Source organism: Lissotriton vulgaris, chromosome 4_1 (assembly GCF_964263255.1).
Source record: "Lissotriton vulgaris chromosome 4_1, aLisVul1.2, whole genome shotgun sequence".
Lineage (NCBI taxonomy): Eukaryota > Metazoa > Chordata > Amphibia > Caudata > Salamandridae > Lissotriton > Lissotriton vulgaris.
In genome coordinates this window covers 2006374792-2006398122 of record NC_141691.1, presented here as the reverse complement: position 1 = coordinate 2006398122, position 23331 = coordinate 2006374792, and the positions used below count along the sequence as shown (strand labels likewise).

At 45.7% G+C, this 23331-nt stretch overlaps 1 protein-coding gene across 1 annotated transcript in view; it reads right to left on the bottom strand.

The window, feature by feature from the left end:
- Window positions 1–2590: 2590 nt before the first annotated feature.
- The window catches only part of LOC147724854 (uncharacterized), a 183911-nt gene continuing 163170 nt past the window's right edge, over window positions 2591–23331 (bottom strand). Inside the window, exon 21 of the mRNA XM_086918119.1 lies at window positions 2591–3629. Coding sequence (XP_086774245.1) covers window positions 3542–3629 — 88 coding nt within the window. The 3' untranslated portion in view covers window positions 2591–3541. The remainder of the gene's footprint in view (window positions 3630–23331) is intronic.

Here is a 23331-nt window from a genome sequence, read left to right as displayed (position 1 = left end):
AGCCTTTAGTATAAAATAGTGAGCATCGGTGGCATGTCGCCCTTGCAATGTAGATCATCAGGGCTTATACATTTTCCTTCACGGTTGGCACCCTCCCGTGTGCGCAACCCCACCACACCTAGAGCATCCAGTGAGCCCGCTTCTCTTCACACCTATATAACTGGGTGATGCACAAGCGCTTCTGCTCTTTTCCTCTGTGCTTTCCAGGCTTGTGTGATGCAGTGCACTGTTTATCTCTTCTTTTGCAACATCCTTACACTCCTTTGAGATCCTGGCCGCAAGAGGTAACGGATATGCGGCATCCCTCTCAACTGCGACGTGTGGGAGGTACTTTGGAGCATGTTGCCAGTAATGAGCAAAGTGCGCCTGCTCGCAGAGATAGTAGAGTTTTAGGTCCAGTGCCACGAAGCCTCCCTGAGCATAAGCTAACGTCAGAGTGTCCCATTTTAGTCATGGCGGCTTCACTGCCGATGCCAATCTAATCAGTTGCAAGCGTTGTGTCATCATGTTGTGTTGGTGTGATCACTTCTGTTCTGCACACCGCTTGCTTCTCCAATTGATTGTAAAGGTTAGAACGAGGCAGGTTATTGGTGGGCGATGATGTCTAGCTGTCAGCGGGGGCTGCTTACCACATGGCCGAGACTTGTGGACAAGAGTAGGGCTGCAGCCACTACCCCTTCTATGCCCTGACACTGCCCTTGCTACCCCAGCAGTCAGGGGTCATCAAGATAGCACCAGGTACTTTATCTATCAAATAAGACTACTAGTCCCGGAATGCATTGTTTTAGAGAAACGGAAATGGCTGGTCTTTTTCAACGAAAAGTCTAGATTACAATGGCAGTGCAGCTTTTACGTGTTTCACGGAGCATACCACTTTTTAGGTGTCTTTCTGTCTGCCTCGATGGTTGTGTTTTTTTTTCCAGAAGAGCGCTGTGCATGTTGATTAGACTAGTCATTTACATTATCCGTTGTAAATTTGGGCCTACAAGTCCCAGCATGCCCTTTGCTATTGGCTGATAATCCACGACGGGCTGAAACCAGTCTCGTGATACAGAGCCAGTTGACAGCTTTGATAACAGACAATTGTCCACGTGGTGGCCGCTGCTTTTGACACGAGGCCACCATTAAAACAAGAGTCCATGTTATCAGTAGTTAGTTATCAAATGCAGTGGTCTCTCATCTTGCCAGCGAACCACCCTCATGGCATGGGCCTGGTGACTCCTATGCTAATATTACCAGTCAATAATCCGTGCCGTGGCCTCTGCCTCGAGCCTAGGTGTCAGTTTCCAGCTGTGGTATTATTAGCAGTCAATCTACGCCATGACTGCTGCCTAGGGTCAGTTCAACACATATTAAATTACAAATGCTATCGGTGTCACATTTGCGAAAGTTAAAATTATTGGCATTGTAAATGACAAAGCTATTAATTTCGCAATTTTCAAAACCAACACATATATAAAATATTTGTCATTTACAATACCAATAGCTCAAACTTTCCTAATGCGAGACCTATTGCATTGCAAATGCTTGTTTAATAGATCCAAGAGAGTCCGTGGATCACTGGGCAAAAGATAATCATGGTGTTCAAGCTGATTCTAAGGGTGATGAATGAATGAAAGATAGCGATTGCCTGGATGTGGATAGGAAAGACAACAGAAGTGTGAGAGCTAGAATAACAAGATCCCCTGCAAACTTTACCTCCAGGACAAGATTCTTGGCTTCACCATGAGCTGGACACAGGGAGGCAGAAAGTTCTGACCCTCGGCTAATTGATGGTGGGGTGGATTTCTCTCTCCCTTCAGACTGGACTTAGAAGATCTAAAAGGCACCTCAGGTAGCATTAAGTCAGTGGATCCCTTTTTGCCTGATCTCATGGGAAGGGCATCGACCCATTTCTCACACTACTTGCTGGGGACTAAGCAGTGCAGAGAAATGGAGCTTGGTTCTTCTTATCAAGGAACTCCCCAGATAGGGAATATCAGTCTGGTACTAGTGTCACAGAGGAGACAGAAGTTCAAGCAGTGGAACCGCACCCACACCATTGACCTTTAGGAAGAACACAAAGTGGTTTTCAAACAGCCCACCATTATGTGTGGGCATCTGGCCAAAATAGTCGATAGAGGTAGAAGGGTTTGACCACGGTTTATGTCCATTGGCATGTTTCATGAAGTGAAAACCAGGCTTCTGTTAGGCTCTTCGGGCCTTGTTTAGAGTTTGGCAGCAGGGCCAGCTCTGTGCTCATGGTAGCCCTGTGCAGGGAGCATAGGTAGGGGCCCCGGAAGAGGGGGTCCGGACGGTGCACCACTTTTTCCCATATTAAAAGTGACGCACTGGTCGCGCAAGGGGCTTGTAAATAAGCCCCCTGTTCCACTCACTAGAAAATGCTTATTTTCTAACGGACCATGCTCCTCGAAAGTGCTGCAAGTGTTCCAAAGCTGTCAGACAAATCCAGGCACCATAAAACAACTAGAACTGTAAAACAATTAAAAAAAATATTGTAATCTAGCTGTATCTTAATTTATATTTCAAATATAAGCAATTTATGAAATTACATCAGTTTTCTTTCTTGCAAAATAATTTCCAATTTCTTCGTTCTGTAAAGCTTTTTTAATGTATATACATTTGAAAAACATTGCTCCTATTTTTGTATGCCTGTGAAAATGCTTCCAGTGTCTTTCCATGTGTCATGAGTTAGTTAACTAACCTTTTATGCTTCCTTATATTACAAAATATTCTTACTTTTTTTCGCGAGATCCTTATTTGAAAAACAGCATTCATTAAAATATCAAGTGACTGTTATAAAGCCGTAACTACGCCAGTATAAAAAGAGTTTTTTTGTCAGGAACTACTTCAAGTGTCTAGAGCACCCTGCGCCAACCCCCCAAACGACACTTCACCTCTATGGCATATAGGCTTGTGAGATGTCTGGCTTTAATTGGTTCAGCTATTTTAAATGTTTTGTGTGATGTGGAATTGTGGAGTTTTATGTAATCGAGCAATCAAGCACAAAATGATAAGCAAGTAAAAAAGTGGATTTGGTATAAAAGTGACTTTGGAACTTTAACTATTGCATCTCTGGGGGTAGATACCTTGACGTGATTCACAAATCAACGAAGGTACCCGCTCAAGCTCGTGACAATATGATGACATCCAACCCCCTTTCAAGCTTTAAGGACAATCTTCTATCAATGCGGGTTGGATAAACATATATAAAAAATCCCATTGAAGTAATGCAGCTCGACACGTGATGATATAGGTGGGCCTCTTGCTCTGAGTCCATATCTGAGGCTTTCAGGCTAGTCTTCCATGTGGATTCTCTCTCTTCCAAGCTGATGGTGACGCAAAAGTAACCTGATTGGATGGCAGAGAGGGGTGGAGCCACTTCGACTGGACCATTCTGTCTTTAGGGGTTTCTCCAGCTCACAGTCTTCTTGCTGGTCTGGCAACTATTCCTCATTCACCAAGTTTTTGTTTGAAGTCAGGACAGTTGGCTGGAGGGTGGCATTGTGAGTGGAGGAATGTACCAAAGGAGACACTGCTTTTACGGCTGCTTCTTCTCAGCCTTGGCGGGACACTGGATCTTGTAGCCCACCATGTAGGCCTGGACATACACACGCACCTGGTTAATTCTGCAGGAAGAGAGAAAGAAGTAGGCATCAGTCCAATAGGTGCCACAATCAGGTAATATGGTAGTACACATGCTTTTACATTAAACCACAAGCTGGCACACTGAATTATCTAGGTGAAATGCAAATACACACCCTACCCAAAGGAGCAATCCAGACAATACACTTCACATCTGAATATTGACATTTTAAGAAAACTTCATGGAGCATAATACTGTACACATCAGCCCCTTTGCGTCTTTACGTCATTTATGCTGTTTGCTTTACTCATCCCCTTTAGTTTATGATTTCTGCTTACCTTTACACATCTCCTGCTGTCTCCTCTTTCCATGATATCCCCTTGTGCAGGGTGTTATCTGAAACTGAGTTTTCTGCTTATTTTATGAGGGTGACTGGCAGTTTATGCACTATTCAATTGAAATTAATGTAACCAGCTAAGGTGAAGGAGCGTCGCCCCACTGCTCTGTGAGTAGATGAGAAAGGGAAAAAAAATGATAATAACATTTGTTATTATCATTTTATGTTTCTGTCGTGACTCAGCTGGGTGGGGCGGGTGGGGTTTGATATCACAGGAACAGGGGGAGGAATGGTGGCACTCTCTTAAGTACACCTGACAGTTTTGGCCAGCCAAACAGACATGAACACTTAGAATGTGCTCCACCAGCTGTAATGCACAGCCTAGTTGGAGAACATGCCCAGGACCCAGTCTCCGTCTGAGCGCCGAACCATGGTGCTCAGACCAATCACAACGCTACTGTAACGCTACTGTAACGCAGCGTCTTGATTGGTTAGTGGAGTCTGGGGACTTGTGTGGTTCCTGGTACCTTCCTGCTCCTGGAATGACGAACAAGACTGAGAGGCGGCAGCCAGCATGCAGGTAAGTGGTATTTGTTTTCAGTTACTGCCCCACCGCCCTGTTAAGGAGTGGCCGCTACTGAATGTAATAAACTTTACTTAAAGAATAAGAGAGACCACTGCAGCAACGTAAACACTACATTTAAGAAATGGATACAACTGATACATTATCTCTCTTTACTTTTAATGCAGTGGTACAGGCATGCACATATGGTCGGGTAGACATGCTTGAATGTATATTTTATAACAGATTCATACAACACAGCAACAAAATCGGCTGCGTTGTGAAAGACGAAAAACACTGCACTGCTTTGTATCGATTAAGATTGGCCTGCTGCCTGCACCTGCACTCTACAAGGCTGCCTTGCACCACGCACAGCCTTGCAGGGGCCATTGTGTGCTGTGTAGCATAAGGTTTGTACTGGAAGCTTATGCTTGCAGTATAGAGTCCTACGTCTAGACATACATAGAAGGATTCCGCACACTTTTTGAAACAAAACATTTCCCCAGCCTTATGGGGTCATTATTTTTTACACAAAGCCTGGTTAAGAAATTTTAGTCGATAGGGCTTTGTGTCAAAGCTGTGAGTTGCAGCAGGGATCCTCCCAAGTGACACCCCATTATAGTCCCCTTGAAGCAAAGTGGCACAACGTAGTACAATGCGGTTTTTCTGCAGAGCCAAGGGCACCAAAATAGATTTTGCACTGGAAAGTAAATACCAGTGTGTCACTTTCTGATAGTTTGAGTCACTTTTTCACCTTGCGAATGAGCCTTATTGTCTTGCCTAGTGGCAGCATGTAACAAATCTGGCAGCTATATCTGTGGTCTCTCTGTGTTCTCCAAGAATTTTACAGATTTTCTCTCCTTCACTCTTACTTGGTCCGTTCCCTTCTTAGGCAACTTCAAAAAGAGAGTCTCATTGTGTAAACAGTGGTGCTAGAATTTGACGTCTGTAAAAGTGCTCAGCTGTATTTGAGTGTGTTGTGCCAAATGTTATTTATTGAATTACGACCATCAACAACAACGAAAAATCGTCATATGCTACTAAATGAAGCTCGCATCAAGCAGTTTACTACAGACTGGGAAAATTCCTGATAATAAAAGTCAGCAATATAGACGCATATCTGTTTATGTGATGGGCCAATTTTGGCGACACATGCCAGTACTGCTCAGAACTGCCAATACCGCAGACACAAATGTTGTTCACCCGATTGCTATGTTTGTGGTTATTTCTTGAAAACCTCTCTACCTTGGGCAGTAGGATGTTTTCAAGCTAGGTGCAGACCCCTGCACTTTCTATTTTTAGGTCTCGCCTAGGCAGCGCGCATGCATAGCTCTAGGAGATGACCTTTTGGAATCGGTCTGCCCTTTTCACAAACTTGTGCATGCCATGGCATCCACCTTGCGGGAGCGAGCTGCTGCACACAGGGGCCATCTGTTAGTAATTAGCATGGCCATGCTTGTTGCTTTTGCTGGGTAAACTCTCCATTTGTCATGTCAGATGTGAGCAGCAGGTGGCGTAGTTGTATTACTTGATAAAAAAAACTAGCACACTCCTACAGGCTTGTTGTCTAGATTAGAGTGGTACATTTTTAGGTTTGGCTTAAATAGTGTTTTGTGTGCTATTCATCCATGACAAACGTTGCGGAGATACAAATAATAGATGTTGAGGTGCGGCAAGTGAAATTACAATTTTTCCATTAATTTAGAAAAAGGTGTGCAAGAATCAAGCTTTAGGAAACCAGTTTAGCTCTTATTCTTTTATTGATGTTATGCGGCTTTTACTACAGACATTTTCCGTTTTTGTACTCACTATTTTCAGCTAATCCTCATGCAAGTGTAGCATATCCTGTTTATTTGGTGCGAATTGCACTGTTAGAAATGGAAATCTGTCTTTATGCAGCTACTTGTAAAGTGGGCATTGATGCATATCACTGCACTCCACCAGGTGTTGTCCCAGGCAGAGGTGCAGGGTCCGAGGATGAGGACCTCGGTCTTCTCTGATTTGAGCTTCAAGCAGCTGTCTCTCATCCAGGCTGCTACATTCTTCATTACTTCCTGGAAGTAGAGTCTGGTGTCTTCTGGATTCTTCATGAGGGAGAGGATGACCTGTGTGTTGTCGGCATAGGATACGATGCTGAGCCCATGCAGAACAAATCGCCAACAGACTTGACCAACATGCGCCCCATCTCCCTACTTCCCATTCTTGGCAAAGTCACGGAGCATTTAGTTCATGAGGAGCTTAAAACTTTTGCAGAAGCCCATAACATCCTGCACCCCCAACAATCGGGTTTTCGCTCCGGTCACTCCACCGAAACAGCATTGATCGAACTTGCTGATTCCATCAAATTCCTGCAGGATGAGGGCAAGCAGGCTGTCCTCATCCTGCTGGATCTTACAGCACCGTTTGACACTATCTCGCATACCATCTTAATCAACCGAATGCGAGAGATTGGCGTGACAGACACAGCCTTGGCCTGGATTTCATCGTTTCTATCTAATAGGTCCCAGACCGTGTCTCTCGGTCCCCACCTATCCTGCGAAAAACTCATCACATCTGGAGTGCCTCAGGGGTCCATATTAAGCCCTCTATTTTTCAACATCTATATGGCACCCCTCCTAGCTGTGATAGAATCTCATGGGATTCTTGTCACGTCCTATGCTGACGACACTCAATTGGTCGTCACCATTGACAAACAGCGGGCTGACGCAGATCTCCGGTTTAAAAACTGTCTTTCTGATGTTTTCAAGTGGCTAAACACCAACCATCTTAGATGCAACAGTGCTAAGACAGAAATCATCCCACTGGGTAAAAATCTGTCTTTTTGCCCGAAAGACTGGTGGCCCTTAGGATCAGAAGCCCCTCCTAGTGCAGTACCATCAGCCCGGAATCTAGGCGTGCAATTCGACTCATCTCTCTCCTTCGAGGACCACGTTAAGAGTACTGCTGGTCGCTGTTTTGGACAAATAAAATCTTTGAAGAAATTCTTTGATTTCCTCCCAATTGCAGCTAGAAAGTCAGTCGCGGTAGCTCTCATACTTTCCCGACTTGACTACTGCAATGGCCTTATGGCCGGAGTGAAAAAATCTACTCTCAGAAAGCTGCAGAGCATCCAACATGCGGCAGCCAGACTGGTTCTACAACTCCCCAGAAGGTCATCAGCGTCTGCAGCTCTACATTCGCTGCACTGGATGCCGCTGCATAAAAGAATCCTTTTCAAACTGCTCCTTACAGTTTTCAAAACCATGCAAAATACAGGTCCCCGCTATTTTGCAAATCGTTTCAGGCGCTATAATCCCCCGCGCTGCTTGAGATCCTCCGGGACAAATCTGGTCTTAATCCCGAGATTCAAATATAAGACCAAGGGTGGGAAATCCTCCACTGTTCTGGCAGCCAAAGCCTGGAACAACCTACCCACCAATCTTAGATTCATAGAAAATGAGAACAATTTTAGAAAACTTCTCAAGACATGGGTCTACCAACAACCAGACTCATCTGTCTTGGCTGCCATTTAGCTTCACTCCTTCATCACACTCCACCCCCTCAGTTATCCTCCGCAGCTTGCTCAGCGCCATGATGCTCCCCTGGGAGCGAACGTTCGCGCTTTACAAATGCACATAAATATCAAATATCAAATGCTGTCTGACTATGGCGATGAGGGGGGCCATGTAGATGTTGAAGAGCGTAGGGCTGAGAGAAGATCCCTGGGTTACTCCGCAGTTGATATCAGTGGGTTTGGAGTGGAAGGGAGGAAGTCTGAACCTCTGGGTTCGACGGGAGAGGATGGATTGGATCCAGTTGAGGGCGGCTTATTATATCCCTGCGTCATGAAGTCTGGCTGTGAGACGGTGTTGAAGGCCGCGGAGAGGTCTAGCAGGATGAGGGCCGCTTGTGTCCCTGGTCCAGTAGCATGCGGATGTCATCAGTGGCGGGTAGGAGGGCGGTCTCGGTGCTGTGGTTGCTGCGGAATCCAGACTGGGAGGCGTCTAGGATGGAGTTATCTTCGACGAAGGCAGTCAGCTGGGTGTTTATCAGTCTCTCTGTGACTTTGGCCACGAAGGGGAGGAGAGAGATAGGCTGGTAGTTTTTCAGGTCCATGGGGTCTGCCGTAGGTTTCTTGAGGAGGGGTTTCACCTCTGCCCGTTTCCAATCGTCTGGGCAGATGTGAGGATGGCGTTGATGGCGTGACCAAGTACGGGCGCGCTGGCGGCGGCGGCCCTGTGGAATATGTGCGGCGGGCAGGGTTCCGTAGGTGCTCCTGAGTGAGTCCTCTTCATGGTCGTGGGGATGAATTCGATGGTAGTAGGATCCCAGGATGTGATGGTCGGTTTATCGGCGATGATGTGTAGGGGGCAGCGTCTGGGGCTGGTACACTGAAGTTGTTGTAGAGGTCCTTGATCTTACGATGGGAGTAGGAGCTGAGCTTGTCGCTGAGTTCCTGGGAAGGTGTGATGTCCGTGGCTTCGCGGGCGGGTCTTGCAAACTGCTGTATGAATTTGAACAGTTCTCTGGCATTAGACACGTTGGTCTGGACTTTGTCTTTCATGAAGGTCCGTTTGGTGTCTCTTATGTACTGGTGGTATTCCTTCAGGCCATTCTTGTGGTTGACCTGCGCTTCCGTGTTTTTCTGGTTTTGCCAGGTTTTTTCTAGTTGTCTGTGGGCGTGTCTGGCTTCTTGGAGTTCTGTGGTAAACCAGGCGGCCTTCAGAGGGCGATGTTTGTTGGGGAGGTGGAGCGGTGCGAGCTCATCCGTGCAGCAGGAGATCCAGCGGTTAAATTCCCTGGCTGCGGTGTTGGTTTCGGGTGTGGCGACGGGGTTGTTTTGACAGAGGCTGGAGTTAAGGAGTTCCTCTGTGACCTTGATCCAGTTCTGCCATGGTGGGCGTGGGGCGGGCTTGTGTGCGGTGGTGGTGTTGAAGGTGATGGTCCATCCAGGGAAGCTGGGTAGTGTGGCTGAAGCGGATGTTAGTTCCTTTCGCGAAGATGGGGTCGATGGTGTGACCTGCTCTCTGGGTGGGTGTGTTGACGACCTGCTTCAGTCCGAGGTTGGCGAGGTTAGCGATGAGAGTGCTGGAGTCGGGGTCGTTGCTGCTGTGGAGGTAAAAGTTCAGGTCCCTTTTTTTTTTTTTTTATAAAAAAAAAAGTTCAGGTCCCAGAGTAGAATGTAGTATGTGGAGGTGATGGCGTGGGGGGCGAGCGAGCTCAGCGATGGTCGTTGCGGGCTGGGTGCGAGGTCCCGGCGGTCTGTAGATGAGGGTGCCAAGTAGCGTGGTCCTGGGGCTGATCTGGATCTGGAAGTGTAGGTGTTCCGCATTGGACTGGTGGTCACTCGAGCTGGAGGTGGAGAGTCAGAGGGCGGTCTTGTGCGCGATGGCGAGTCCCCCTCCTGGACAGTGTGGGCGGTCCTTTCTCTGGAACTTGTAGCCGTTGGGGATGGCGATGGTGATGTTGGGCCGGAGGTGGCATTGGTCCAGGTCTCTGTGAAGGAGGCGACATCGGGTGAGAGGGTGTTGATCGAGTCCCAGATTTCTACAGCATGTCGGTGCAGGGAGCGCACGTTGAGGAGGATCCAAGTAAGGCTCTAGTGGTGCGTGCATCAGGCGGGCAGTCGGCGGTCGTGGGAGCTTTGTCGACGGTGAAGGTTCTGCGGCAGGGTTTGCAGGAGAACTGCCCGTGGGTGGTGTTAGGCGAGGATCTTGCGCAGTCGGCGTTTCTTCCGGGTTTGAGTGCGTGGAAGGTGGTCGAGATGTAGCGGAGGGGTCTAGGAGAACCAACGTTCCTGGCGCTGGTTGCGGTCGGGTCGCGGACAGGCGCAGACAGGCTTGCCTTAGGCCATGCCCTCATGCCAATGCTTGTTCTTCTACTTGCAGACCTGTTTAAAGGCTATTTCTGCCCCCACCCACCTACTTTCCCCTGGTACGAAGCATACAACTTTGGGTGGTGAAGCTGCTGTGGGGAGGACTAGGCAGTCACGTAAGCAACATACCAGTTCCTGAGCCCCTTGTCATGTGTTTGTTCCCCTGCCTCTCTATGAGTCCGTCAGGCTTTTCATTCTGCCTAACGTACTTATTTTTCACTTTGACTATAATTGCAGTGCACTCCCCTGATAATTAATACTGTAGATATTTAATTTTACCCTTACTTAATTCCATCCTCCCTGGTTTTGTCGCAGACAATGGTTGGTGACCACACCACAAAAGTTGTTAAAACACTGAGTACCACATGTATCAAAGTTCCATTTTGCATTCCCTAAATTGCAAATTTTAGGTAATTGAGATTCAGGGAATGGAAAATGGAATGTAAGAAAATAGCTATTCCCTAATAGCGATTCCTACAGAGTTGCAATCGCAATTAGGGACTAGCTATTAGGTAATACTACTCCATTCATTCCTATGGGCGGAAAGGCCAATAGGCTTGTATGGTCTTGAATTACCTAATGTGCGATTACCTAATTAGTAATCGAAAATTAGGAAATGCAAAACTAAGGCCCCCTGAAGCACCCCAAAAAATGTGCACATGTAAAGCGCATATATGCCCTAGCCTAGGGGCATGTGTGCACTATATGGCACTTTGAAAAATTTATTTTTTCAAACATTTCTATATATATTTTTTTTATTCCACATAGTTACCATCGACTTGGAGTCAATGGTAATAGCATTTCCCAAATGACCAGTTTGCATTTAGAAAATGCTTGGTACATGTGCTTTGGGAATTGCAAATTGCGATTTCCTATTTGGAGTCGCAATTAGAGGTAATTGAAAAAAATCATACATCTTGAAAGGCTATTTTGTGTTCGCAAACTGCCAAATTTTGCGATTTGCACCGTTTGTCATGCAAACTAGGTTGATACATGTGGCTCTAAATAGGTGAATAGGTTGTGGGAAGCTGGGAAGATGAGGTTAAATCACCTCATTTTCAGATTGATTTGGAAGACAGAAATCTGTGCACCCTATTTATCCAAAAGCCCTTCATGGGAGATAGACAAGTGCCGGAGAGGGTAAATTAGCAGAAATGCTTGTGTGCATGACAATCTGGAATAGATGCCTCTAACATCAGAGACAGTAGGAAGTAGATTTCTATTGACAACTCTATTGACTATAGGGCTCCCTTATAGAGAGTGGTAATTTACCATACACAGGGTATTATAGACCTTAGTTAGAACCATGAGTAAGGGTGAATGTTCACTCAATATGCTGACTGCTGTGCCTTTCTGCCATCTTTTACTTCCAGCATTTTTGTGTCTTCCCCCCCAGCTCCTCAACATCCTCCGTCTAGCAGCTTCACATGTTTGTTTTGCTTCACGGGGACGAGCTGGATGGGGTATGCACTCAAAGAGGTAGATTTGCTAAAGTTTTGTGCACAATGCAAATCACAGCGCCTGTTTACTATCTATTCGACAGGCCTATGAGTGCAGCACAAACATGTGTTGGGCTGCACAAGGGCGTGCAAAAGCATTAATAAACCTACAGAAAAGGGTAGCTCCATCCTTCTGCACAATGGTTACTGCCCTCTCACTAGGTTACGTGGATACTAATGGTTTATGGCTTTATTTGGCTTTTGAGGGGGGCAGGCCTTTTTATTTGCACCAAGGGGAGAGGAGACTGTCCATTCTCTCTTAGGAAAACCCAATCTGGTCCCCATCACTCAGGTCCTTTTCTTCGATTGGTTTCAGTGTAAGTGCAGTCTTTGAAGATCCAGATGATGTGTGGATGTGGCCTCTGAGAGTGAAGCAATTGTAGTACGAGGGGCTGGTTTCGTGGAGCATCTGCGGTGTAGTGTCGCGTTTATCTGGTTTCTCAGATAGAATGTATTTAATAATAATAATAATAATAAATAATAATAATAATAATAAATAATAATAATAATAATAAATAATAATAATAATAATAATAATAATAATAATAATAATAATAATAATAATAAAGGGGTTTATAGAGCGCCTGGTGACGCCTCCCAGCGTGTCCCCGCGCTGTGGAGAAGGGTCAGAGTGCAGGAGGAGGGAGGTAGGAGCTAAAGGGAGAATAGGTAGGTCTTCAATAGTTTTCTGAAAGTGGATTCATTGTCCGCTAGCCTAATATTGGTGGGAAGGGCGTTCCATTTGTTGGCTGCCAGCGCACGAAAGGAGCGACCTCCCATTCTAGCTTTTTTTATTCGGGGAATCTTGAGAAGGCCTGTTCCCCTGGAGCGAAGGGTTCTATTAGGCTCGTAGGGGACAGCTAGATCAGTCAGGTAGGATGGTGCTTTGTGCGAGATGATCCTATAGCACATGAGGAGCGCTTTGAATAGAATTCTCTTTCTAATAGGCAACCAGTGTAGAGTGGCTAGGGTAGGTTTAGAGGCAGCTCTTCTAGGTAGTCTAAGAACTAGACGCGCTGCCGAATTTTGGAGGACCTGCAGTCTCCTGATGTTCTTTTCGGAAGTTCCTAGAAGAAGCACATTGCCATAGTCCATACGTGAGGTTACTAGGGCTTGAGTCATGGTACGTCTGGCCTCCAGAGGTAGGAGGTCCAGGGTGCGGTTGAGGGTTTTCATGACCCCAAAACATTTCCCTACAACTTTATGTATGTGGCTGTCGAAAGAGAGTTTGGGATCCACCCAAACACCCAGGTTCTTCGCTTCCCTACAAGGAGTAGGTAGGGGCCCAAGACAAGATGGCCACCAGTCTTTGGTCCAGCTAGTGTCCTTACCTCCTATTACTAACACCTCAGTTTTAGAGCCGTTAAGTTTTAGGCAGTGTTGGGTCATCCAACCTGCAAGATCCTTCATACAGGTTTTAAAGTTGTCAGCATCTAAGGTGGAAGCTTGGGACAAGGAGATCAGCAGTTGGGTATCGTCGGCGTAAGAGACTAGCTCTACGCCGTACGATTGGACCACCTCTGCCAGCGGAGCCATAGCATAATGAGTGCCATGGTCTGACCCTCATCTGCTCCTTCCCGTAGAGTTTTGGTCGCTCTCAAGGGAGCTGTCTCTGTAGAGTAGCCCGACCTAAAACCAGATTGAGAGCTGTGTAGAGCATTGTGGGATTCGAGATGGACCATGAGTTGATTGTAGGCTATTTTTTCCGCCACTTTAGCTAGGTAAGGTAGCAAAGAGATGGGTCGCAGGTTTTCTAGGGTGTCCTGGCTAACATTGGGTGTTTTTTTTTATAGGGAGTACAATTGCTTTCTTCCATTCTTCAGGAAGACAGGCTGAGGCAAAGGAAACTTGGAGCACATGTCTAAAATGCGGCTCCAGAACAGTTAGACTTGCTCCTAATACTTTGGGAGGAGCAAGATCCCGAGGGGAGCCAGATTTAATGCTTTGGCAGATTTTCATGAGTATTTCAGGAGGAGGGACAGTAAAATTTCGTAGGCAAGATTCTGTGAGAGCGACATCTTCCCTCTCAACAAAGCCATGGCCAGATGTTGAATTACCCGAGAAGTTGGCATAAATGTCAGTTATCTTACCGGCAAAGTACTTGGCGATTTTGTTACAAGTATCCACCGAACCACTGTGGGATGTGTTATCAGTGGTTATTACTGAAATTTCTTTGAAGATCTTAAAAAGCTCTTTCGAGGAATTTTCTGCTTCCACAATGCGATTATTATAGTGTGATGCTTTGGTGGCTCGAATCTTTTTATTATAATCCTTTTGCGCTTTTTTATATAGATTTTTAATTTTCGGGCAAAAGTTGTTTCGCCATTCCCGTTCAACTTTTTTGCATGCAGATTAAACTGTCTGTAGTTCATGGGTAAACCACGGGGTAGATTTCCTTGCCCTCTTGGTGTTTGCTAGAGTTCGAATAGGGGCAGTGCTATCTAGGGCAGTTATAATACAATTCTGTAATTGATTATAAGCAGTTTCACAATCTGACCCTCCTGGAGGTCCTGCATTTTCAAGTGTCTTAATAAAGGTGTCAAGGGAAAAGTTTTTCCATTTCCTACATCGGTAGCGTTGTTCACTATCTTTATTAAGCTCGGTCTCAGATTTAGCCATGGATCTTGTGATTAACAGACTCTGGAGATGCCAGTGCAAGCTCTCTTCTGCTAGTCATCAGTCTACTTACACTTAGAATGTCTTGCTTTGGTCTCCCAACCCACATCCCACTGACATCACTTGCTAATCTCTCCCGTCAGCTCAGATAGACTAGGAAAGTGCCTTAGTAAATGGTCGTTGCTTTAGTTAGCTGTTGCATTTAATCTTGAATTTGGCACATTTTATGACAGGGCATTGGCTTCTCACATATTTGTATAATGCACTATCACCTGGAGAGTATCCTGGTGCTGAGCAGGTTCACAGATAGCCTTGCCAACGGCAGGCAGGCATTATTCAAAGAGCCAGGTCTTTAGATGTTTGTAGAACTTTAGAAAAGAGGAGGTGGCTCTGATGTGAAGTCCTACGCTGTAGGAGCGATGTAGGAGTAGGTCTGATCTCCAAATCTAGGTTTTTGCCTGCTTGCAGTCCGGCTGAGTTGAGTGTCTGTATGGCTTATGAAAGGATATGTGGCTATTGAGATAGACTTGATCCAAGTCGTGAAGTGCTTTGCACTTGTGTGTGAGGAGTTTGAACTGAGCAAGTTTGTATATCGGGTGCGAGTGGAGCTCTTTAAGGTGCAACGTGATGTGGGAGTTTGAGGGTGAGTCTGGCTGCTGAGTTCTGGATGGTCTGTAATCTTCTGGTGAGTTGTTTTATTAGCCCAGCATAGAAGTATCATCTACATCTACCCTACTTCCCTGTAGTGTGAGTTTGAGTCTGCGGCCTACTGGTTGCATTGCAACATGAACTCCTTTCACTACTGTCGTGCTTTCTTTCCTGGGCTTCGGAGGAAAAAAGGGTTTCACCATACCCTCTAGATCCTTGAGCGTGCCTTACATTATGTGGGTCTGGGCAAGCTGAAGCCTAGACTGTTTGAACCATTGTCCCAAGGCCTAATCTCCATGTGTTAAGGCTGTTAAATTAGTGACATTGATGCCACCTAAACTGTTGCTTTTGTGTGCTTGTTCAGCGGGTGCCCCAGATGCCTGAGTGCACGTTTGTCTAATACACAGAATCCAGATGTGTTGCAATCATCTCTGGGTGCAAACTGTTGGTCCTGTCTCCTTTGACAGAACCTGTGCCAGTCCTATGAACAGTTTGAACACCCTGTCCATAAATCCTCTTTCAGCCCCCTTAACCAGCTAGAGAATAACCCGAATTTTGGTTTAATACCCAATTCTAATTTGAGTAGTGTGTTCTTGGGGTGTAGTGTTTAAGAACATTAAAGCAGTATCTGAAAAGAAAATACCCATATCTCACCCTTCTGGTGTTTGGGACTTGTTCCCTGTGCAACAAGAGTGATCGGGACCCTAACACTAGCAAGAAAATGCGCCACAACGCCCATTTTTGCTAGTAAAATAGCCATATTTGGGGTGCAGTGTCCCTCACATCATTGCCTCAGTGCCACTATACCTGCTGCAGTAATGGTAGTGACTTAAATAAGCCTACATATCCACCTTCCTCAGGGCGTCTCTGTGAGGAAGCTTTTTATGTCCATTCGTAAATGAAACTATTAGCCACCATATAGCGCCCCCTCCTTTTGGCCATATCTTTGATGCTAACCATGGAGCACGCTCCTTTCCACTTTCCTCCTGGGCCATTACTCTGAGACCCCAGGGGTCCTGATGACCAGGGCTCTACGTCTTAATAGGACCCTGCTGGTCTCATCCCTGTCACCCCCTTAAATCACCTGAAAGGACATCTGCATGTGAATAGTGGTTAAAGTAAGCGGGGTGTATGGGAACGCTGGTTCCTGTGCTTTTTTAATTATACATATACATAAACATAAACAGTTCCCATACTTAAATACAATAATCTCTGAATAGTTGGTGGAGACCTCTAAGGGCCTCTGGGTGAAAGTGAAAGGGGAAGGCGGTCTAATGTAAACACAATGGAGGGATAGAGAACTAAAGAAGAAGGTAAATGCTACTTACCAGTATGCATCTGTTCTTGGCATGTAGGGCTGCTGACATTCATATCTTAGCATAGATCGCCACCTTGTGTTGGGTCCGGATGATTGCACCTTGTTGTCCTGGAAGAGTCTTCGAAGTATCACAAGATAGATGACTCCTCCCCTGGACTACAGTGCGCATGGGCCTCATCTCCATCCTCAGATTGTTTTTCGCCATTATGGCAAAGATGGAGTATAGTAAAGTAAGATTTAGCCATGCAAAAGAGAATCCTGCAGCTGCAACAGGCACCAGGGAGGAGGGTGGGCGATATGAATGTCAGCAGCCCTACATGCCAAAAACAGATGCATACTGGTAAGTAGCATTTTCCGTTCGAGGCATGTGGGCTGCTGAATTCATATCTTAGCATAGACTGTATGGCAGTATCTCCTCTAGCGGTGGTCACCTGTGCCAGCTGCAGCAGTCTGAAAAAGAGTTTTAAGGACAGCCTGGCCTACAGCAGCTTGCTGCTTTGTTTGCACGTTTACACAATAGTGTTTGGTGAAAGTGTGTATGGTAGACCATGTAGCTGCCCTACATATGTCTTCAAGGGGAATATTCCCTAGGAAAGCCATGGATGCCCCCATTTTACGCATAGAGTGTGCTTTTGGGGGAACTGTTAGAGTGCGTTTAGCTGTTTGATAGCATATTTGAATGCATTTAATTATCACCTGGCTATTCCTGATTTTGAGATGGGATTACCTTTATGTTGTGGTGAAAAAGCAACAAACAGTTGCTTTGTTTTCCTAAATGATTTAGTCCTGTCAACATAATATAGCAGAGCTCTCCTTACATCTAGTGTGTGTAGAGCTCTTTCAGCTACTGACTGTGGGTTTTGAAAGAAAACTGGCAATTCTTTTAATTGATTGAAATGGAAAGTGGATATGACTTTAGGTATAAACTTAGGGTTAGTCCGAAGTACTACCTTATTCGCATGCATTTGCATGAAGGGTTCTTGAATGGATAGTGCCTGTAGCTCACTCACTCGCCTGAGGGAGGTAATGGCAATTAAGAATGCCACCTTCCATGTTAGAAATTGTAATTCACATGAATGGAGTGATTCGAAAGGAGGTCCCATAAGTCTGGTAAGTACTACATGAAAGTTCCAGACTGGTGAAGGTGGGTGCTTTGGAGGGATTATCCTTTTAAGACCTTTCATAAAAGCTGTTCTGGAGATATGCTGCTATAGCAGCAAGACGTAGCCTTATAGAAGAGTATGCTAGATTGCATCTTTGAAGATGCAAGAGGTAACAGATAATGTTTTGGATGGAAGCATCTAATGGATTGATTTGATTATTGTTGCAATAAATTACAAATCTTTTCCATTTAGCTGCATAGCATGTTCTAGTAGTTGGCCGTCTTGCCTCCTTGATAATGTTCATGCAATCAGGAGGCAAGTTAAGGTATCCGAACTCTAAGACTTCAGGAGCCAGATCGCTGGGTTCATCTGATTGGGATCTGGGTGCCTGATTTCCCCATGGTTCTGAGGTAAAAGATGGGGCGAGAGGCGCAGTCTTTGGTGGGGAACTACTGAAAGTTCTAGGAACGTTGTGTACCATGGCTGTCTTGCCCATGTGGGAGCAACCAGGATCATTGTGAGTGACTGCTGGCGTAGCTTGCTTGCCACCAGCGGAATCTGTGGGGCTGGTGGAAAAGCGTACGCAAATCTGCCTGACCAGTTCATCCATATCGCATTGCCCTGTGACAAAGGATGTGGGAACCTGGCGGAAAAGTACTGGCATTTTGAGTTTTTGTTTGTGGTAAACAGATCTATCTCTGGATGCCCCCATTTTTGGAAGAATGGAGAACTTGAGGGTGAATCTCCCATTCGTGTAGCAGTTGGCTGTGTCTGCTTAACAGATTCGCGATTTGATTGTCTTTCCCTGGCAGGTGTTCTGCTAGGAGAAGAATGTTTTTGGGAATTGCCCACCTCCATATGCTCTGTGCTAGGTGAGACAGCTGTGGAGAGTGTGTCCCTCCTTGTTTCTGGATGTAATACATGGCTGTCATGTTGTCTGTCCGGATCAACACAGCCTTGTTGTGCAGGTATTTCTGGAATGCTTTTAGTGCCAGAAATATTGCTAGCAACTCTAAGTGCTTGATATGCAGTGTATTTTGTTTGATTGTCCAGAGCCCTTGGACTGTGTATTGAAGTAAGCAGGCTCCCCAACCTGTCAGTGATGCGTCTGCTGTTAGTACTACTTGTGGAACCGGCTCTTGGAACAGTCGCCCCTTGGAAAGGTTTTGTGGGTTCCACCACTGCAGAGAGTTGTAAGCGTGACTGTCTACCAACACTAGGTCTTTTAGTTGTCCTTGAGCCTGGTTCCACTGCCGTGCTAGGCATTCTTGCAGTGGACGCATTTTAAGTCGGGAATGAGGGGCAATGAATATGCAGGAGGTCATCATGCCTATGAGCTGCATTAACACTCGAGCTGGCAAAGAGTGTTGTGGCTGAAACCTTTGAATGAGAGTCTGCATGTTGGCTATCCTGGCTGGATTTGGATATGCCTTTGCTACTGAGGTATCTATTGTAGCCCCCAGATATTGCTGTATGTGGGAGGGCTGTAGATGTGATTTTGGGTAATTGATGGAAAAACCCAGACTGTGCAGCAGCTGGAGTGTCTGAGACGTATGGCTTGCACACTGCGTGTACGAGTTGGCTTTTATGAGCCAATCGTCCAGGTATGGAAACACGTGGATCTGTTGCCTTCTGAGGTGTGCTGCTATTACCGCTAAACATTTTGTGAAAACTCTTGGGGCTGTAGTCACCCCGAAGGGGAGAACTTTGAATTGATAATGTTGACCTTTTGTGAACCTGAGATATTTCCTGTGAGCTGGATGTATAGGTATGTGAAAATATGCATCTTTGAGGTCTAATGTAGCAAGGAAGTCGCCCTGCTGGAGTAACAGGAGTACTTGTTGTAGAGTAATCATATGGAAATGCCCTGAGAGTATGTATTGATTTAGCGGCATGAGGTCTAGTATGGGTCTGAGGGATCCATCCTTTTTGGGAATTAGGAAGTATAGAGAGTATACCCCTGTTCCTTGGTGTTGAAAAGGGACTTGTTCTATTGCACCTTTTTGTAACATGGACCCGACCTCTTGCTGTAACAATGTGATGTGTTCTTTAGACATAGGACTGTGTTTGGGTGGTATGTTGGGAGGAGTAGAAGTGAGTTCCAGGCAATAACCATACTGGATTATTTGTCTCACCTACCTGTATGTGGTAATGGAGTTCCAGACTGGTAGGAATTGTTTGACTCTGCCTCCGACTGGTGTTAGATTGTCTCAAGGCAGTGTGATGAAGTCACTGTTTTGCGGCAGTGGAGCCTCTGGTGTTATTGCCGCCACGTCCTCTGCCCTTTTTATTGTTGCCCCTATAACCTCCTCTGTTGGAACTGTGATGTGTTGCCTCTTGCGGAGCCTCTGTAAGAGGAGCAACGAAAGGAACCTCTATGTTGTTGAAACTGCAGTGCGCCCATAGATTTAGCAGTTTCGGTATCTTTTTTCATTTTGTCTAAGATGGTATCTACTCCCGGGCCAAACAGGAAGTCTTGGTTAACTGGTTGGTTGAGGATGGTGGATTGCACCTCGTTTTTAAAACCAGAGATACGTAGCCACGCGTGTCTGCGTAGTAATACGCTAGTATTAATGGACTTGGCTGATGTGTCAGCTGCGTCAAGCGCACATTTAATGGAAGCATTAGTTATACATTTTCCTTCCTGTATGTGGTTGTTAGCCTGAGCTTTGAAAGGTTCTGGCAAGTGTTGCAGTAAACCTTCAAGTTGATCGTAATGTGCTCTATCATAGCATGCTAGTAGAGCTTGTGTGTTCTCAATCCTCCATGAAATAGCAGCTTTTGAGGCTACTCTCTTGCCTGAGGCTTCTAATATTTTAAACTCTTTGTCAGGAGGGGAAGCATCTCCTGTTGTTTGTGAGTTAGCTCTCTTTCGAGCGTTTGCGACTACTAGTGAGTCTTAAGGCAACTGGGATTTAACATAAGTAGGGTCTGTAGGGGCCGCCTTATATTTCTTCTCAATCCTGGGATTGAGTACACGTGCTCTGGCTGGATCTTTGAATATGTCTGGCGCGTGTTTTAGTACCCCTTTTAACATAGGAAGTGTCCTGACGTTTTTCTCAGAGGTAGGAAAAGTGTCAAATAGAAAATCTTCTTCTATTGGTCAGTATGTATGTCGACCTTGTGGTATTTTGCTGCCCTATCTAGCAGTTGGTTAAAAACAATAGTTGGCCTCAGTAGGCGACAGCTTTGTAGGGTATGGGGAAGTGTCTGGGATGGGTTGTGTGTCATATGGATCATTCTGGTCCTCCCATGTGTCATCCTGTGCATGAGGATCCTCTGGTGCATTAAAATCATGCTGAGGATCTTCCCCCAAGTTATCCCCATCATTATAATCTGAATTTGTAGGAGAGTAGGGCACAAAAGGCATTTTAGGATAGAAAGGAGGAGGAGTAAAAGGCCTTGAGGGAGATGTCCCGAAGTCTTTTTTCTTTGGAGGAACAGGGGAAGGAGTGTCCGTGTCCAGTGGTCTCTTTTTCCGGTGATAAACTGTAACGTGTCCTGTTTCAGGGTCTATATACAGTTTAGATTGTTCCTCAGTTACTGGATCAGGATGGAAGAGTTCTTCCTCAACTGTCCGTGGCTTTGGCGCTGATGTTTTTGGCTTACTGACTTGTTTGTGACCTTTTGGCTCGAGGGCCTTTGGTTGTGGAGTATTTTTTCAGCTCAACTGTTGCTTTGGGGTCGGTAACCTTCTTTGGTTCGACGTCCTTTGTTGGTTTAACAGTCTTTTTCGGTTCGGCGACTTTGTTTGGGTCGACGACCTGTTTCGGATCGACCAGAGCTTTTGGTTCGATACGTTTTTTATGCTCGATGGCTTTTTTCGGCTCGACGGGCTTTGTGGTGTGATCCTGCTTTTGTTGATCAACACTCTTTTTAGGATCGACGGCCTGTTTTGGGTCAGGTGTTCTTTTTGGATCGACGACCCGTTTTGGTTATAGGCTCCTCTTTGGCTCGATAGCTTTCGACTCGATAACCTTTTTGGGTTGGGCGACCTTCTTTGGTTCAATCACCTTCTTCGGTTCGACGACCCTCGGTTGGACAATCTTCCTCGGTTCGACAACACTCTTGGAGTCGACAACTTTTTTGGGGAGAATGGTGCTCGGTCCTGGGCTATCAGAAGGCCTGGTTTTTGGCTTCGGAGCCGAGCCGGAAGGCGGGGCTTCTGAAGGAGCTTGTCGATCTCGGCTAAGGCCTTTAGGCGATGCTTCCACCGGAGCCTTATCTTTTGGGATAAGCGGTGTCAGGGGCTGGGTACTCACTGTTTGCCCCGGCGTTATTTGGTCATCGGAGTCTGACTGGTCCTCAACAGTGACGATTTCTAGATCCGAGTCCGTCGCTTCTGGGAGGTCGTGTTCATCATCGAAGATGTTTTCCGGTTCTGGTGCCGGTCGCTGCATCTCTTCCCTAGCGACCCGTCGATTTCGGATGGTCTTCTTCAAATGGAATTGGGCACACGCTGTGCAATTTTCTTCGTTGTGTTCCGGTGATAAGCACTTGTTGCATACTGTATGTTTGTCAGTATGCGGGAATTTGGAGTGGCATTGTGGGCACCTGTTGAACGGGCTCCTTTCCATCGACAGCAGGCCCACATGGCGTCGAAAGGCCCAACGGCCCGCGTCGACAACCGGATCGAGATGGAAAGTTTGGTCGAGTCAAGGGTCAAGAAGTACCAAACAAGAACAATACCGTCGAAGTAGAAGGCCTTTTGGCCGTAGACAGTAGTTTAGTTTCGGTTCCGAAGTTGGAGTAGAGGAATAACATCCGAACCCAATGGCGGAAAAAACAATCTGAGGATGGAGAAGATGCCCATGCGCACTGTAGTCCAGGGGAGGAGTCACCTATCTTGTGATACTTCGAAGACTCTTCCAGGACAACAAGGTGCAATCATCCGGACCCGACACTAGGCGGCGATCTATGGTAAGATATGAATTCAGCAGCCCACATGCCTCGAACACAGGTTTTCTCATCAGGTCAGCTGCTGCTTGAGAGAAATGTAAATGTGTGAAATTTGTTAATTTTTACATGTAAAGTGAGTATAGGATTTAATTAATAGAGTGACTTAATCTTCATGGTGACAAAGCTGTATTCTTTTTGAGAAATTATATAAGGGTGTTGAGTTTTGGAAAGCATCCTTTTAATGGTCTTAGATAATGTGTGCACTAGGTGCAGTCTAATTACCTATTACTGAAATGTATTCTGTGGAAGTACTTTTAATTTAAACACCAAATAATTTTGTGGTAGCCAATCTTATACTGTATGTAATACAACTGTATGACTTACATATTCACAGTGCTTTCTGTTACAAGCAGGGACATCATAGCACTATAAATACACATGTCACTATTCTGCACTGCACCAACTAGGTTTCAATTTTGTAACTCTCTGGTCTCACAAGCATACATCTGCAGTGAAGTGACTGCATTAACCAATCGAGGGTTCATGATGTAGAGAGCATTACAAATGATTAGTTTAATTCACATTACTTTCCATTTAAAACGTGCATTATGTTATACGCAGTTGGCTTAAGGTGAAAATAAACCAACAAACTTAAAGAATATTTTGTTCTTTTTAGCCACATTTTTGACCCGCCACCACAGCACTCAGGATCACCGTTGTCATACTTTATTTATGTACTTCAACTCCTGGATGTAAACGAAGACGCTGGAAATACAACAAATAAACAAAGTAGGGCCTCCAAACCATCTTTATCTTCAAGTACTTGCAATGGCGTTTGCACCTCCTTGGGAACACTGCAATGGATCCCCTGTGGTGTGCCTCAGTCAGACTCCATTCCTCTGAGTTTTA